The sequence below is a fragment of the Stenella coeruleoalba genome (assembly GCF_951394435.1).
Source record: "Stenella coeruleoalba genome assembly, chromosome: 5".
In the NCBI taxonomy this organism is placed as follows: Eukaryota; Metazoa; Chordata; class Mammalia; order Artiodactyla; family Delphinidae; genus Stenella; species Stenella coeruleoalba.
Window position 1 is genome coordinate 2019874 of NC_137150.1, and position 15924 is coordinate 2035797.

General features: G+C 40.0%; 1 protein-coding gene across 17 annotated transcripts in view; it reads right to left on the reverse strand.

The window, feature by feature from the left end:
• RARB (retinoic acid receptor beta) overlaps positions 1–15924 on the reverse strand; it is a 1070304-nt gene that overhangs the window by 422393 nt on the left and 631987 nt on the right. For all 17 annotated transcript variants that reach the window (XM_079921499.1, XM_079921514.1, XM_079921515.1 and 14 more), the window contains one exon: positions 15447–15902. In XM_079921499.1, the coding sequence (XP_079777625.1) occupies positions 15447–15624 (178 nt within the window). In that variant the 5' untranslated portion in view covers positions 15625–15902. The remainder of the gene's footprint in view (positions 1–15446; positions 15903–15924) is intronic.

Consider the following 15924-nt stretch of genomic DNA (forward strand, 5'->3'; position numbering starts at 1 on the left):
GGAGATTTGTTTCAGTTGAGTACAACTGAAGTAGCTCAATAGAAGGTCTCCTTTCTTTTATTTTAATTAATTCCACGAGTTGTCATTTAATGCATTCATTCACACAACCAGCATTTAGTGGGTACTTACTGTGTGTCAAGGACTTAGCAGTGAGGATATAATAGTAAGCGAGACAGTCCTGACCCTGAATAAAGTTAAAGAAAACATCACAGATAATCCCATGACCAGCAATAAACACTATAAATATGCTCCCTAGACTCTGTCCTGAACTCACATAGATACCTCCATACATATACAATATATACCTGTTAAAAAGTAGAATAATATTTAAAACAATTCTATTAAGTCTGTAACTTGTCTTCCCCATTGAACATTTTCATGTCAATATATTAATTTCTCCATCAACATTTAAAAGGGCTGCTTATTATTTTTATTCTCTCTATATTTTAGTGTAACTTTTTATTAGCCATGAAGATTGTACCAGTTTTTTTTTAATTATAAACAAGTCTGTGCTAATATCTGTGTTCTCCCAAGCACACTGATACATTTATTTCTTATGAATAAATCCACAGCAGCAAAAACGCAAAGCCATTGGTATGAATATTTTAAGGCCCTTGTCATTTACTGCAAAATTATTCCATAGAAAAGATATATCAATTTTCATTCTCACCATCAAGGCCGTATATAAGTATTCATTTCTCTATAGCCTGAGTAACAAAGGGAATCTTTCTTTTAAATCTTTGCCTTCTCATAACAAGAAATAAAATCTTAATTTGCATTTCTTTAAAAATTTGCATTCATACAATTACTTTGAAGACTGAAAATTTAAAAATATTATTATTGGCCATTTGCCTTTTTTGGTAACATGAACATGTGAATTTTCTGCTCAAGGCTATTGCCATTTTTCTTCACTTTTCCTTTCTCCTGTCTGTTTCTAACACATGAAGGATATAGTCATAGCTTTTATCTTTTTAATGTACAGTTAATAACTACAAAAATAAATGTAACATACGTATATTATATAAAGCATATTAGTAAAATGAATATTTAGGAATTGGAACTCTATCACTTCAGTTGCATCCACCACGTGGTCCTTGCCTACCCTGTCCACTTGCCTATCCCATTTAACACCAGGAGAAATCTGTTATCTTGAATTTGGTCTTTATTATTCTCTTGATTTTTTAATGCAGTTTTATTACAAACATATAGTTTTTCTAAACAATGTTTCTTTTAGATTTATAAAAATGTTAGCATCCTGTATGTAGCCTTGAAGAATTTGCTTTTTTTTTTTCGGTACGTGGGCCTCTCACTATCGTGGCCTCTCCCGTTGGGGAGCACAGGCTCTGGACGCGCAGGCTCAGCGGCCATGGCTCACATGGCTCCGCGGCATGTGGGATCTTCCTGGACCGGGGCACGAACCCGTGTCTCCTGCATCGGCAGGCGGACCCTCAACCACTGCGCCACCAGGGAAGCCTGAAGAATTTGCCTTTTTACTTAATATTATGTTTCTACGATCTATCCGTGTTGTTACCTATAACTTCATTTTCATTGATGAAAACTACTGAATTAGTGAAATATGCATTTGTCTGCTCGTAGATATTTGGATGGTATCCAATTTTTACAATTTATGAACAGTGCTACAATGACCATTCTTAAACATGAATCCTGGTATTTCTGTTAAAGAGCTTCTCTAGGATAGTACCTAGAGACAAATTGCTTGGTCATAGGAAATCTGGGTATTACATTTTATAGGATAGCACTAAGCCATTTTCAAGATAATTACGCTAATTCAGATTCTCACCAGCAACATATCTCAGAGTATCTGTTGATTGACATTCTACCTAACACTTGGTATTGTCATCACACTTCTTAATTTTTGCAACTTAAAGGATATAAAATCACCTTGCAAGATGGTCTTGATTTGCATTTTCTTAATTACCAATGCGAGATTGATATGGGTCATCTGAATTATTTTTTTTGGTAAAAATGAAGTCTACTGACTATGCCTGGTTTGGATTATCTGTCCTTTTCTTTCGATGTAGAAGGTCTTTCCACATTCTTTGTATATTCTGTCTCTGCTGGTTGTGTTTGCAACTGGAGTGCTGGATCCCCAGCAACAAGCCTTGTCTTTTCCATTCCTCCACAGCACTTCTCTGTTTGCCCACTTCTGGACACACTTCTCTGTTTTCCATTCTCAAAAAAAAAGGTGACAGGTGCTAAAGAGATGTTAACCTTTGCAGCCGTATTTATTTAATGTGTATTTACTTAAACCTACCAGGGGAATTCAGAATTGAACAAGACAATATTAATAGTGGCACATGCATACTTTGTTACTTGGCTTTGGTTCTGGAATAAGACTTCTTGTGAAGAAGAAATGAAAGACAAATACTGGAATTGCCTCTAGGAGGTCAGGGCAGGGGTCAGGGATGGTGTGAAGTCCCTTCATGTCTCAAAGATTGCCATCAGAACCCAAGGAAATCCCTGTTTTGTCAAATATTCCATCAAGCCATTCCGATAAAAGAGGTTTACTAAGTATGGGAAGGGTAACTTCCTTTTTAAGCATGTGGTCATCATGACGTGCTATACTTGTGTAAAATGTCAAGATTAATTTTTTTCTTTAGGTATCTTATGTTGGATTGGTCAACTTCATAACCATTAAGCAAGTAACATCAGAGTAACTTGGTATTAACAGAAGCAAAACCATCATGGTTGAGAAATGTATGTTATTATCAACATCACAGAAATTAAATCAAGCATTATTAGAGATTGTTTATAGACACAGAGTGACCTGCAGAGCCTGCAGCCCCTGGAGGAGAGGAGGGCACAGCCTTCAACCCCTGATGCACATGCGTTTCTCAGATGTGAACTCTTTGTGATAAATACACATTACTCCGCAGGCCATGGTTACTCATGAGAAAGAGTCTTTTCCCATACCCAAACTCAAGACCACCTCCTGGAGAATTCTGAAATTTAAAGGAAAATCTTGGCAAGGTATAAACTCTGTGAAGTGAAAAGTTCCGTATGCCTAATATAGATTGTAAAGAATATGGAAAAGTACATGTGTATGTAAAAAAAACCTTTGCATTTAGGAAGCAATTCTTAGAATGACAGTTGATAACATGACCGTCCAGTGACAACAAAGGATTTTGCTTATAAGTGGACAGATTCTGATTGCAGAGCACAGGTAAGGATAATGACTGTTATTATTTACTGAGTTTTTACTGTTCTAGCACTGTTATCAGTTGATGACAATCAACTGTGTTATCAGTTGTTATCAGTTGATGACAATCTCATCCTACCCCTTTGAAGGAACTGTTACTATCCTGATTTTACAGACCAGGAAGCTGAAACACAGGTTAAAAAACCTGTTCAAGGATACAGATGGGGTCTGGAAATAACAAACTCTCTAGCTCCATTTCTACTACTCTCCTGTACCATCCCCCCAGTTATCTACATTAATACCATTTTTAGTTCAACAAGATGAACCTTTCCTAATCCATAGTTTTGTCTTCGACTGTTGCCCCTAGAGGTAAGGGGAAGTCTCTGAACAGTACACAGTGTGATATGCGATTCACCACAAAGTAATGGCTACATAACTTACTGCTGTCATCAGTACCCACAGGGCACTGTCCTTGTCCCCCAAATACCCAGCTTATGGGCACTGGGCAAAAATCTTAACATTAAATTAAGAAGATGCATTCTCATTGGAAAGTGGTCATTCCCATCAAACAGTACAACGGCTTTATTTAGATTTTGGCAACAAACTGAAACAAAAAAACCTCTATATGTACAGATTTTCATATTATTAAATTTGACTCATCTTATGACACAGAAAGACAGAGACCCAGGTACCCACTTCACTGAAGGCAAAGTTTACCAGGGAAGAGTTTTGTGAGGTTTGGAAGCCTTAAGTAAAGCTTACATGTGATGTAGCTTTAGGTGGTCTCAAAACAATTTAGAAAGGTTTTTGGCTACAAGAAACTAAAAACATCTCAGATGTGGAGAACGAATAGAGGTAGATGTACAGAGTACAGAACTAATTGTATGACAAAACTAGCTCCAAGGATATAAAAGGAGTGTATTATTGAAGGAAGGGTGCCAGGGGCTGGACGGGAAGTCACTCAAATTTTCCTGTTCAAAGAGGGAGAAGCCACTAAGAATTCCAGAAGTTTAGACAAAGTCAATTAGATTTACAGCTCACAAATCCTTAAGAGAGACTGCCAGACAGCCAACAAAGTGCTGTTCAAGATAATAAAGAACCAATCATGATAATGATAAGATCACTGCTACCAGTAGCCTCCCAATGACTGGAACTTGAAATATGGTCTTGAAATAAGAATGACTTTTCTGGAGACTCTCACAGACTCCAATATGACCATGATGGGCAGAGTTTTGAGGGAAAGGCTTTAAAAGTAAGAGCAAAATGAATATTAAGGAAGACTCATGGGGGTTACAAAAGAGGGTGTGGGTTTGGCATCCAAAGAAAAGACCAAAAGAGAGCAAAAAGGCATAGAGAGAAATTCATTGAAAACATTGTGCCTCAAGACCATGGACTTGTAGCTGCCAGAATCAAGAGAGATTGGCTATGAAGGGAAAAAAAAAATACTTGCCTAAAATAGTATTCATTAGTTCAAGTCAATGGAGCCATATAATGCAGGAAAAGGAAGTCATTGTGAGGATAAAATTATAGAAAATAGCTGAATTACTAGACATTTTTAGAGGGGGGGGAATCAAAAGCATAGTTTTTCCTTCTTCGGTGGTAGGAAGGCACAGTTAGGGTTCCCAGTAATTTCCTACGGCTGCTATAACAAAGTGCTGTTCACAGTTCTGGAGACTAGAAGTCCAAAATCAAGGTGCCAGCAGGGTTGCTTCCTTCTGAAGCCTGTAAGGGAGAATCTCTTCCATGCCTTCCTCTGAGCTTCTGGTGGTTTATTGGCAATATATATATTTTTTTAATTAAAAAAAAAAGATAAGTCAATTTTGTTGCTTAGTAGGTTTGAGTTCTGGTTTCTTTATATTCTGGGCTTTGTAATAAGAGAAAAATATAAAGTGTCCTTGGGGTCTAGAGAGACTTACACAGATGTTTATTTTTATTTATTATTTTTTTAAAATAAATTTATTTATTTTATTAATTTATTTTTGGCTGCGTTGGGTTTTCGTTACTGCATGCACGGGCTTTCTCTAGTTGCGGTGAGCGGAGGCTGCTCTTCATTGCGGTGCACGGGCTTCTCATTGCAGTGGCTTCTCTTGTTGCCGAGCACGGGCTCTAGGCATGCGGGCTTCAGTAATTGGGGCTCAGTAGTTGTGGCTCGTGGGCTCTAGAGCACAGGCTCAGTAGTTGTGGCGCACGGGCTTCGTTGCTCCGTGGCATGTGGGATCTTCCTGGACCAGGGCTTAAACCCATGTCCCCTGCATTGGCAGGCGGATTCTTAACCACTGCGCCACCAGGGAAGTCCCTACACAGCTGTTTATATCACTTCTAATAAATGTAATTTTGCAAAAATTCTGAGGGGTAATAAGTTTCAGGTTGATAGAATCCAACTGTTACAATAAAAAAAGACCATAATGAACTTAAAAGTTGGCTTTCCTTGTTTATTTAGCAGTTCTATCTTCCTTTTTATTGAAAAATATATAATTAGTCAATGAAAACTATATGGGATAAAAATCTATGTAAAGAAATAGGAATAAATGTTATTTTCTGAGAATAGAAACAGAGATTACCTTGCACAAGTTTGTGAGTTGGCCACATTTGACACACTCAAATCTGCTATTATGCTGTCTCTCCAGATGATCCACTCATATATTTAAAAAATATCTGGGTGGCTATATTTTAGTCATGCAGCATGGTGGAAAGAACAAAACATTCTCTTGTACATGTGGAATTTATAATCCAAAGAGAAAGCTAAACTTTCAAGAAATAGCCACAATTTCAACTGTAAAGTTAGAACTGTGACTGTTTTAAAAAGGTAAGCTCCACAGGGTGCTAGGTTATGGTAGGGAAATTTGATTTCTTCATGGAGATAGAAGAAGGAAAATGGAAGGAATGTGCTATTTGGGCTGAAATGTAAGGGCATTTTACATTTTGGTGTTCCTTATCTTGTGCCAGCATAACTCCAAAATTCCCAAACTTCTCCCTGTATCTTTGTCTCTGTGTCCACATTTCCCCTCATTGTAGGACACTGTCATATTGGATTAGGATCCACCCTAATGACCTCATTTTAACTCCATCATCTGAAAGATCTTATTTCTAAGTAAAGTTACATTCAGTTCATAGATCCTGGGGGTTAGGAGTTCAACATCTTTTGGGGAGACACAATTCAACCCCTAACAGTCCTGTAAGTTTTTCCTGGTAAATCCTAAAATGATGTCTCATTGGAGATAGAACCTGACAGGACACACAAATGAGAACCAATTGCTCTGATGGGTTTACCCAGAAAACCATCAGAGAGACTCAGAAGTGCCAATTGCAATACCTAACACACGTGTGTTAAGTAAATACTGGAAGAGTGAATTCATGAATAAAAGTACATTTGAATCCCTTTTGTACACCTTGGGGACTCTGGTTACACATCAGGAAACGGAGACAAAGGCTGGATGTTCCCTTGTCAACCCCACACACCATCCAAGACGGAAACTTAAAACACCTACCTTCTTTCCCTGGGTATTCCGCACATGGCTTTTCCCATTGCCATGCCACTGTCCCATGCCTGGTACAATCACTGGATTTGGTTTTGCAAACCTTTCCCTGTCCATTGAACTAATAAAGTTCCTCCCTCTCCTCTCAACAGCTAGAACATCTACTTTCTAAGCAGTTTATTTGACATTGTCAGTTATTTTTCACTGATTCATTCATGGATTCATCCATCCATCCATTCATTCCGGTAATCTTCAACATTTTGGATGTAACGCTTCTTTTAGCAACATATTTTATAACACCTGCTTTACAATATCAAAATGAAAATCATAGATAATACAGCCCATCTACACATGTAGTTTGAACGAAGATAATATAATGCCCTGATTGCAATATCAAGGGTGAATTAAAAGAAAATCATTTATAATAAAATAATAGTTATTTCAACGTGTAAATGCTCGGGCATAAAGAAGTGGTAAGATGCTTGTCCCTCTGTGCAGAATTGCAATGAATGTTTTAACTGCAAATGCAGGTTGTTAAAAATGTGTGGTACTGGTGACCCAAATACCAAGAATAACACTGTCATCAGTGACACGATTTCCTGAAAAGTTGAAAGCCTCTTAGAAACATTCCCCAAACACCAAAGATGAACCTATTCTTGATTTACACAGCAATTATAGCCCTAAGTAAGATACAATAAAAGCATACAATATTTTGCATTTATATTTAAAGTGGAATTACAGTTTAGCTTCAGTTAATCATAATTTATTTTGGGGGGGTTGATATGACTGGTGGGACACTCAGAAGTCATGAGGCTATCAGGGAATTCTTCATGATTTGCAACGACTGCACAGGGCCCATACCCCAAGCCCTTGCCCACAAAACGCTTACAGTGCTGTCAATCACTGTGATATCCAGAAGCACATCCACAAATTTCTAAAATCCTCTACCAGCAAGAACCATTGATTCGGTCATTCCACAAACCTTAAATGAGTTTCCACTATGTGCCAGGCATTCATGTTAACAGTTGCACAGAGGAAGTAAAACTATGAAAACAACTAAAGACAGCAGAATAGGACATGTATCACACACACACAAAAAAAGTATGCACAGTAGGCGCATGGGTGGGAAGGGATATTAAAAGCTTTAAAAATTCAAGGTCTTCGAGGGCAAAGAGCAATCAGAGTTTTAGATCTAAATGATTTTCGGTGATTATGACTACCCAGTAGGAGTGCAAGGTACAGTGTTCTAAAACTCTCTGCATCACCTTGATATCCACGGCTAACATGGGTTCCGAAAATGAGACTGGCTTTGGTCAGAGCAAGAGGAGTTCAAACCCAGTCCTACAGTTTTGGTCGGAGCAAACTTAGAAAGTTGGTTACCTTAGTCTTTGTTTCTTTTCTTTTCCATTTGGCAGATAGAGGTAATACATGCAGTACACTAAATAAATGGCAGCTACTTATTTTAACACTTATTCTTACGGCAAAGTGAAAAAACAAGCGAGCTGACGGTACCACCTGGCTGGTGCCATTGTCTGGTCTGGTGGTCTCAAACTCTTGGAGGTGGCCTGCAGCTCAATGACACAGTTAATTATAGTCTCTCTCTGTCTTTTTCCTACCTCTCTCTCTTTCCCTACTTCCTTGCCTCCAACCCTCCCTCCCTCCCTCTCTCTCTCCCTCCTTCTCTCTCTCTCTCCCTCCTTTCCTTCCCCTCTCTTTCCCACTTAAAATACCAAGAATCATTCAAATGTCAGAGGGAACAAAAGCAGAAAAACAGAGAAACAAAGACAAAATAGGGAGTTGTATCAATTTAATGACATAGCATAAATCATCAGAGCTTCTGTGGGACCACCCGAACTCCATCCTGAAGATGGCCCAGAGGGCAGCCACCCGGTGGCAATTCTACCTGTCCTCGTGTCCATCTACATGGATGTGTATGGAGGTTAGTCTTCCATCACTCAAGGTCATCTGAATGGGTTTATCATCATTAGAAGCAAAATAACCCATCTGAAATGTGTAGGAGTTGTAGATTGATGAATTCATCAAGACAGAAATGTGGAACCCATGAAAGGTCTCACATCTCACGGCCAACTCAGCCAACTCAGAGCTGCTGTCATTCCAGTTTTCAGAGGTTCAATTTTCATGAGGTCAAAAATGCTCTTTTTAAATGTCTCCCTTTAATTTATTTGACAAATCTAAACTCTAAAGCATCCCTTTCTTTTCTCCATTCTTGGTCTTTTTTGGTATATATTCTTTCAAACATGCTCTCCCTAGAAATAATCATAGGAAGAAACTTAGAGGAAAATTCAGTCCTGTTTTTACGATCACCTCCATGGACTGAAAGCCTATTTTTCTATTCAAAAACACACTTCTTTTTTTAGATTCCATATATATGTGTTAGTATACGGTATTTGTTTATCTCTTTTTGACTTATTTCACTCTGTATGACAGACTCTAGGTCCACCCACCTCACTACAAATAACTGAATTTCATTTCTTTTTATGGCTGAGTAATATTCCATTGTATATATGGGCCACATCTTGGTTCTGATGAACCTAGTGGCAGGACAGGAATAAAGACGCAGATGTAAAGAATGGACTTGAGGACACAGGGAGGGGGAAGGGTAAGCTGGGATGAAGTGAGAGAGTGGCATGGACATATATACACTGCCAAACGTCAAATAGATAGCTAGTGGGAAGCAGCTGCATAGCACAGGGAGATCAGCTCGGTGCTTTGTGACCACCTAAAGGGGTGGGATAGGGAGGGTGGGAGGGAGACGCAAGAGGGAGGGGATATGGGATATATGTATGCATATAGCTGATTCACTTTGTTATGCAGCAGAAACTAACACAGTATTGTAAAGCAATTATACTCCAATAAAGATATTAAAAAAAACAAAAACAAAAAACTACTTTCGAAAAAAGAAAAACCCCACACTTCTAGAGTTATGATTCTCCTTTGGGCACTGTAGTTAATTTGATGAACTTGAACAATAATCTTTTTGTTTCTAATTCATGTTCACATATTCCTGATCCCCTTGGGGTAAAGTTCAACAAACAGAATGAACCCAGCTCCTCATTAGAACTATGAGGATTACATGTTGTACTCAATCAAAGTCTGGGGAAATTGTACAGACATCGAGGAGATGACACAGAGATTTCTTTATTATTGGGGAAAAGAGGTACTTCACTGAAGTAATCAGTATCTCTGCCCCTTTAAGAAACGGTCTCTTAATATAATACACACATGGCCCTGGGCCTATGCAAGACACTAAAACTGTTCAATCATGCTAAAAGCTTAAACTCTATTTCTAAAATATTCAGGTGAAGGCTTTTGACATCTCTAAGCCTCAGAACTTTAGAGAAACCAAATGACCAAAGGCAGATGAAATGGGCTAACCTGTTTTAATTGAGTTTACTCAAATCCCTAACAAGTTTCTTTTAGTCCATTTTACCTTGTTTTTATTCGGCTTAAAAATCGTGAAGGATACATACATATGGACCATACTATTATGTTTGACATTCACTAAATACCAGCAATATATTAAGTCCCAGACGTATTAAAATTAGATGTGATCCCTGTCCAATGGGGTCATTGTGTTTGTTTAAGGACAAATGTAACTCACAGTAGAAAGAAGATAAGACCACAGCGCATAGGATGATGGATAATACAAATTAATGGCTTGTTTTAGTTATCATTAATCTGCATGCATTTAAAACAGGATCAACACCTCCGGGCCCATTTTCCTTCACATGCAATAAGAAATTCCAATCTGGCCACACACCCTGCTTTAGACAAGCTGTGTAAACAAGGCTCCTCTTACTTTAAGACAAGATATAGAAATAAGACCCATTTTATGCCCTGTCGTTGGTAATTCTGAGATTCACAGTCTGTCTCTCTAGAAGGTTGGGATTTTCTGAAGTAAATACCCAATTCTGTCATTTTGACAGCACTTTCTGATCGGTAAAGAAGCAGGGGAAAGAGCTCTCATTTTAAGATGCTGGCGTTAAATGGCGATCATCTTGAGAGAGGCTCCGAAGCCAAAACGCTTCATATTTTCCAGCTTACAACAACCTATAAAAAGCACATGTGCAGCCATAAGACAGAACAAGCAGCCATGAAAGGAGCATAAAGAGAGACAGGCGGACAGTGGTCCAACTTTCACAGCGAGCTCTGGAACATTAAATTTTGGGTGTTCCCTGGCACAGAGCATCAGGCGTCCTTCCTGTCGTGTTTGCTGGAGGTGACGAGCTTGCCGTCCACAGGAGACAGATGAGTGGAAACACTGCAGTGTCCACCCTCAATACCCCCGATGAAAAATGATAGCTGCTCCCACAGTAGCTGGTGAAACCAGAGAGGTTGTGAGGTCCTATAAATGTCTTACATCTCCAAGGACTCCATGAACCACCGTGGAAAAGACACCCGCAGTGCAGCTGGGGGATTATCTGAGGGGTTGAGTTGGCCCCCTTGCCCAACACATTGGGAAGGACACGCACTCTGCGATCCCAAGACCTGAGCTTGGGATTTGGCTCCAAATTAACTAGCTGCTCAAGCTCTTTACTTTCTCTAAGCCTCATGGGTAATTTTTCTTATTACTTATTTTAACTCTCTCTTTTATGTATTTCCTCATTTCTAAGCTTATAGAGATTCCATGATGTAAGAATTCAGTCATAATGCAAAGACAAGGGCATCCCATATGGAAGATGCTTCAAGTTCACCTCTCTTCTGCAAGTATTTTTCTCCTTTCTGTTAGAAGGTTCTGGAGAACAGAATTTCTGAGACGTGGCCACAGTGGAATTCCCTCTGAGTTGTGCGTGGTCGCAAACGGTCATACCAATAGCCAAGTACTCCTTGCTGCAGGAGAGGAGGATCCACCACTGGCACAAACCAAGAAAGATGGGCTGTCTGCCTGCAAATGGCGTGGAGACCAGGAGAAAATCTGAGCTATAACATAGAGCATCATTGCCTGCTAGAGTTGAAAGGGCCCTCGAGATGCCCTGATTTCATCCCTTTGTAATACAGCCCTTCTAATTTATACCCCACTTTTATCCTGAAAAGATCTGAATATGATTGTTATCAAAGACTATTCTTTAAATAAAAATATTTTCTAGTTTATGGAAGAGAAATTCAGGGCGGTTGAATGACTGTAAACAAGATGTCGGGTCAAGGACTGTCTCACACGGGGATGTGTGTGCTGCAGGAAGACAGGGTTCCCGTTCTGGTCTAGGAACTGGCCAGGGTCTGGCTGCCCAGGGAGTCTGAAGTGGAGGGCAGAAGAGTAAGGAGCAGGTGTAACATCAGCAGCCGCTATGGAAATTGTCCTCACTTGCTTTTGAGGTAGAAGGTTCCGGAACCTATAAATAATACAGTGCTGAAAGAACCTTGCTATGAGGCAGGAGAATTTCTCTTCTGGTTGAGCTGCAGAGTCAAGGTGTGTACAGATTATGAAAGAAACGTCAGCAGATCCCATCACACAGGGACAAGACCCCATTGATGGAGTCATCCCCACCATGTTTGTTCCCTTCAGATTCCCACGGTACCCAGCTTTCCACCCAAGCATGTGTTTTGCTAGTTGTCAAGATGATGAAATTCGGCTACCTCTCTAACCTCAGTATAAGAATAAAACTTCAAGTTTAATTTTAGCAAGAGAAAATCTGTATGTAACTTTTAGGACCTGACCCTTGTTTCCCAGTCTTTCTAAACCACAGGCTTTAACAAAGACAACTCCCTCTTGGAGGGCCAACTAAAAGACCACATAGTAACAGTGGCTTCTTTCAATGATCTTCTTTCATGTGCTTTGTCTCTGTAGCAAGAAATAATTAAACAAGGTATTAGCCAGAGTATGAAGTCAGCCAGCTTTGGAGTTTCCAGCCTGAATTTTCTGTACTTTGTCCTTTTTCTGCCCCTTTTCCAGACACCCTCCAGTGATATCTTCCAAGTGTACTCAACACCCTCTCACCAAAGCCCTCAGAAAAAAAACCCCAGTAATTAATTATTTACCCTCTTTTTTTGAATTGCATACACTCTCCTTCTACAGGTTGAATTATATGAAATTGCCAATACTGACCAATTTTGATCTTGAAAAATAGCAGTTGCATAATGGGTCAACTTAGTAGTGACGGTAACCTGTACTTTACCAGTAATTGTGAAATGAAAAGAACAGCCTTGTGTTTATAGGTGACCTTCGGTACAATATAGCCCAGCTCCTTCAGGGTCAAAGGAATTAGAAGAGCTAACATCGCCTGTTAGAGACAAAGCCTGATTAGATTTGGGATGATTTGATTCCTGTCCCAATGCTCTTATCTCCATAATAGGAGTCAGCAAACTTCTGCTGCAAAGAACAAGATAGCAGATATTTTAGGATTTGTAGGCTATATGCTCTATCATTGTAGCATGAAAGGAACCATACACAGTATGTAAACAAATGAGTGTGGCTGAGTTCCAATAAAACTTTATTTACAGAAACAGGTGGTGGGTTGGCTTTGCCCTGCAGGCTGTAGTTTGCCAAGCACTGCTCTATAGAATTCTTAGAATTCTAAAAATATCTGCAAACAGATGGGTGAGGGATTTGTATACTGAGAGCCCGATCAAGTGTTCAGGGATGCTCATCCAGCATAAAGATCTCACCCGTCCTTCCACTTACTATGCTCTGCATTCTCCTTTAAATCAGTAGCCAGAAAAGCCCAAAGTTGCTGGGATTTGCTGGTGGGCATCTAGGGGTTGCAGCCACCTAAGGATTCTCAATCTTTCAAGCAAGATTAGATCACCCAGGTTGGGACTAATACGCATGTCTTAACTCCTTGACTACATCTACAAAATATACTTCCAATCTGAGGATAGAAATATGTTAGAATGTGCTGTCCTTTAGGCTGGCTGAGCTATAGAATTAGCTCTTGGGGGAAATTTTAATAGCTTTAACAATCATTTTAGTCAGGCCCATTCATGTGTTAGTTGAAAGTAACCTCATTATATCATTTGCATGTTGGGTGAACAGGGTTTGAATTGGCACCTGGGTCAACAAGATAGTTTGAATACACGTTTTTTTTTTCCATCTCTCCTGATAGCCAAGAAGCTACGTTGGCTACATCTACTTTTGATTTCAACTTGAGAAGCATGGGAAAATGTTATTAAGCAATTTAAAAGACTTTATTGGTCACATACTCAGGCCAGAAATGCAAAACACAGAAGGGAAGAATTATAATCAGGTCATTCCAAGAAGAAAAACAAATCACTAAATATCAGGCATGATAATACTGTGATTGCAATCAACATCCCTGCAGAGAGTCTGTCCATCTGTTTGTTCATCCCATCCATTCATCCGTCCATCTATCCAAATACCCAGGCATCCAGAAATCCATCTCCTACTCATTTTGAAGGCACTATACCAAGAGCTGAGGGATCCCAGTTAGGTAGAGCAAGCTCCATGCTCCCAGTGAGCTAAGGAGGCAGGAGGAAGGAGAAAAGACCACAATACAGAAAAGTGAAGGGAGTAATTTAAAGGACAAGTTTCTAAGACCAAGCCAATATTTGGAGGAACACCTAAAAAAGCAGCAAAATGCGAAATAATCAGCAGGAAGAACTCTGAAGAGCTCGTGCCAAGTTATGAACCTGAAAGAACTTAGAGAAGATGCTGGGACTTCCCTGGTGGCGCAGTGGTTAAGAATCTGTCTGCCAATGCAGGGGACATGGGTTCAAGCCCAGGTCCGGGAAAATACCACATGCCGCGGAGCAACTAAGCCCGTGTGCCACAACTACTGAGCCTGCACTCTACAGCCTGTGAGCCACAGCTACTGAGCCCATGCGCCGCAAGTACTGAAGGCTGTGTGCCGTAACTACTGAGGCTGCATGCTGCAACTACGGAAGCCCACACACCTAGAGCTTGTGCTCTGCAACAAGAAAAGCCACCGCAATAAGACCATGCACTGCAACAAAAAGAAGAGTAGCCCCTGCTCGCCGCAACTAGAGAAAGCCCCCCCACAGCAACGAAGACCCAACGCAGCCAAAAATAAAAATAAATTAATTAATTAAAAATAAAAAAAGATGCTGCAGATGCCCTGATGCAGCATCCACATGCCTTTTACCTTCAGATGCCAAACCAGGAAACCTGTTTCTAGAAGGTGGAAGACGTGCTGGCTACCACAGCCTGTCCTTAAATAGGCAGAACTATTTTTTTAAAAAATCCCATAATATGGGTGCTTTCTATGAATGAGTCATATCGGTCTTGAAGAATTCTAACTCGAAATACTTTTATCTTATAGTACCCAATATTTTAGAGAAGACTGGAGGTAGAAATGGCTGAAGGAGCCAAAAGTGTTCAAGGACATTTAAAAAACTTATGTGGTATGAACTGGTAGCAAAGGTCCCTGGGAAGTTGAAAACAATTACAGATTCTATCTGTATCCAGGAAATGCATAAGAGATTCAGAAGAAGACCTCACAACCAAAATCGATGTTAAATTCAGGATTATCATTAGTGATTTTTATAGTAACATCTAATTCACTGCTCATGTTATTTATCAAGTGGACAATTTCTTCAGGTGTATTGGTCACACCTCCTGATTAATATTTGTGTTTACGTTTTATCTAATAGAACAAATTACCAATGTGGTTTTGAACGGACCAAATTCTCAAATTCACCATTTATCTGGTTTCAAATTACCTTTCTGCTGATAGAACCAAAGGTACAGTTCTAGACCAAGAGACACTGGCACCCAACGAAATGAGAACTCACCCAGGATATGAACCATTGTGTTTTCTCAGGTCCATTAAGCCAGTCAAGCCAGAGAAAAGAGAGAAGATTCAAATGGTACTTACTTGCAGGTGATGGGGTGCTACATCCACTTGGCGGAGGATGGCTGTGGAGTCCATGGTGAGGAGGCAGGGAAAGTCCGCCAATGACCGGTGGGAAGAGTAATGGGTAGGGTGCAGCGGGATAGTGAGTCATGTGCCCGTTCACCGCCGGGACGTGACATGCGTGGCTACTGGTGGTCATGTTTTGGGCTTCACAGAATGAAAGGTGCTCTGGGGCAGGAACACATCACTCCAGGCCTTGCACCAAAGTGGGGTAGGTCAGTTGAGAGAGAGAGTGGAGTCTGAGCTGTGTTCTGGGCCAAAGGCAAGAAGGCTCATCAGATGCCCTTGCTTCCTCCCAGCCTGGTTTTTCCACCTCTCATTTTGCTGTGCTGATGACAGGAGGGGTGGCTTTTTTGTTCAGCTTCTCAGTTGAAGGCTGGGAAATGCTATCACTTTAAAAGTCCAGAGCTGCTAATCCTGTAAGAAAAAAATATACACA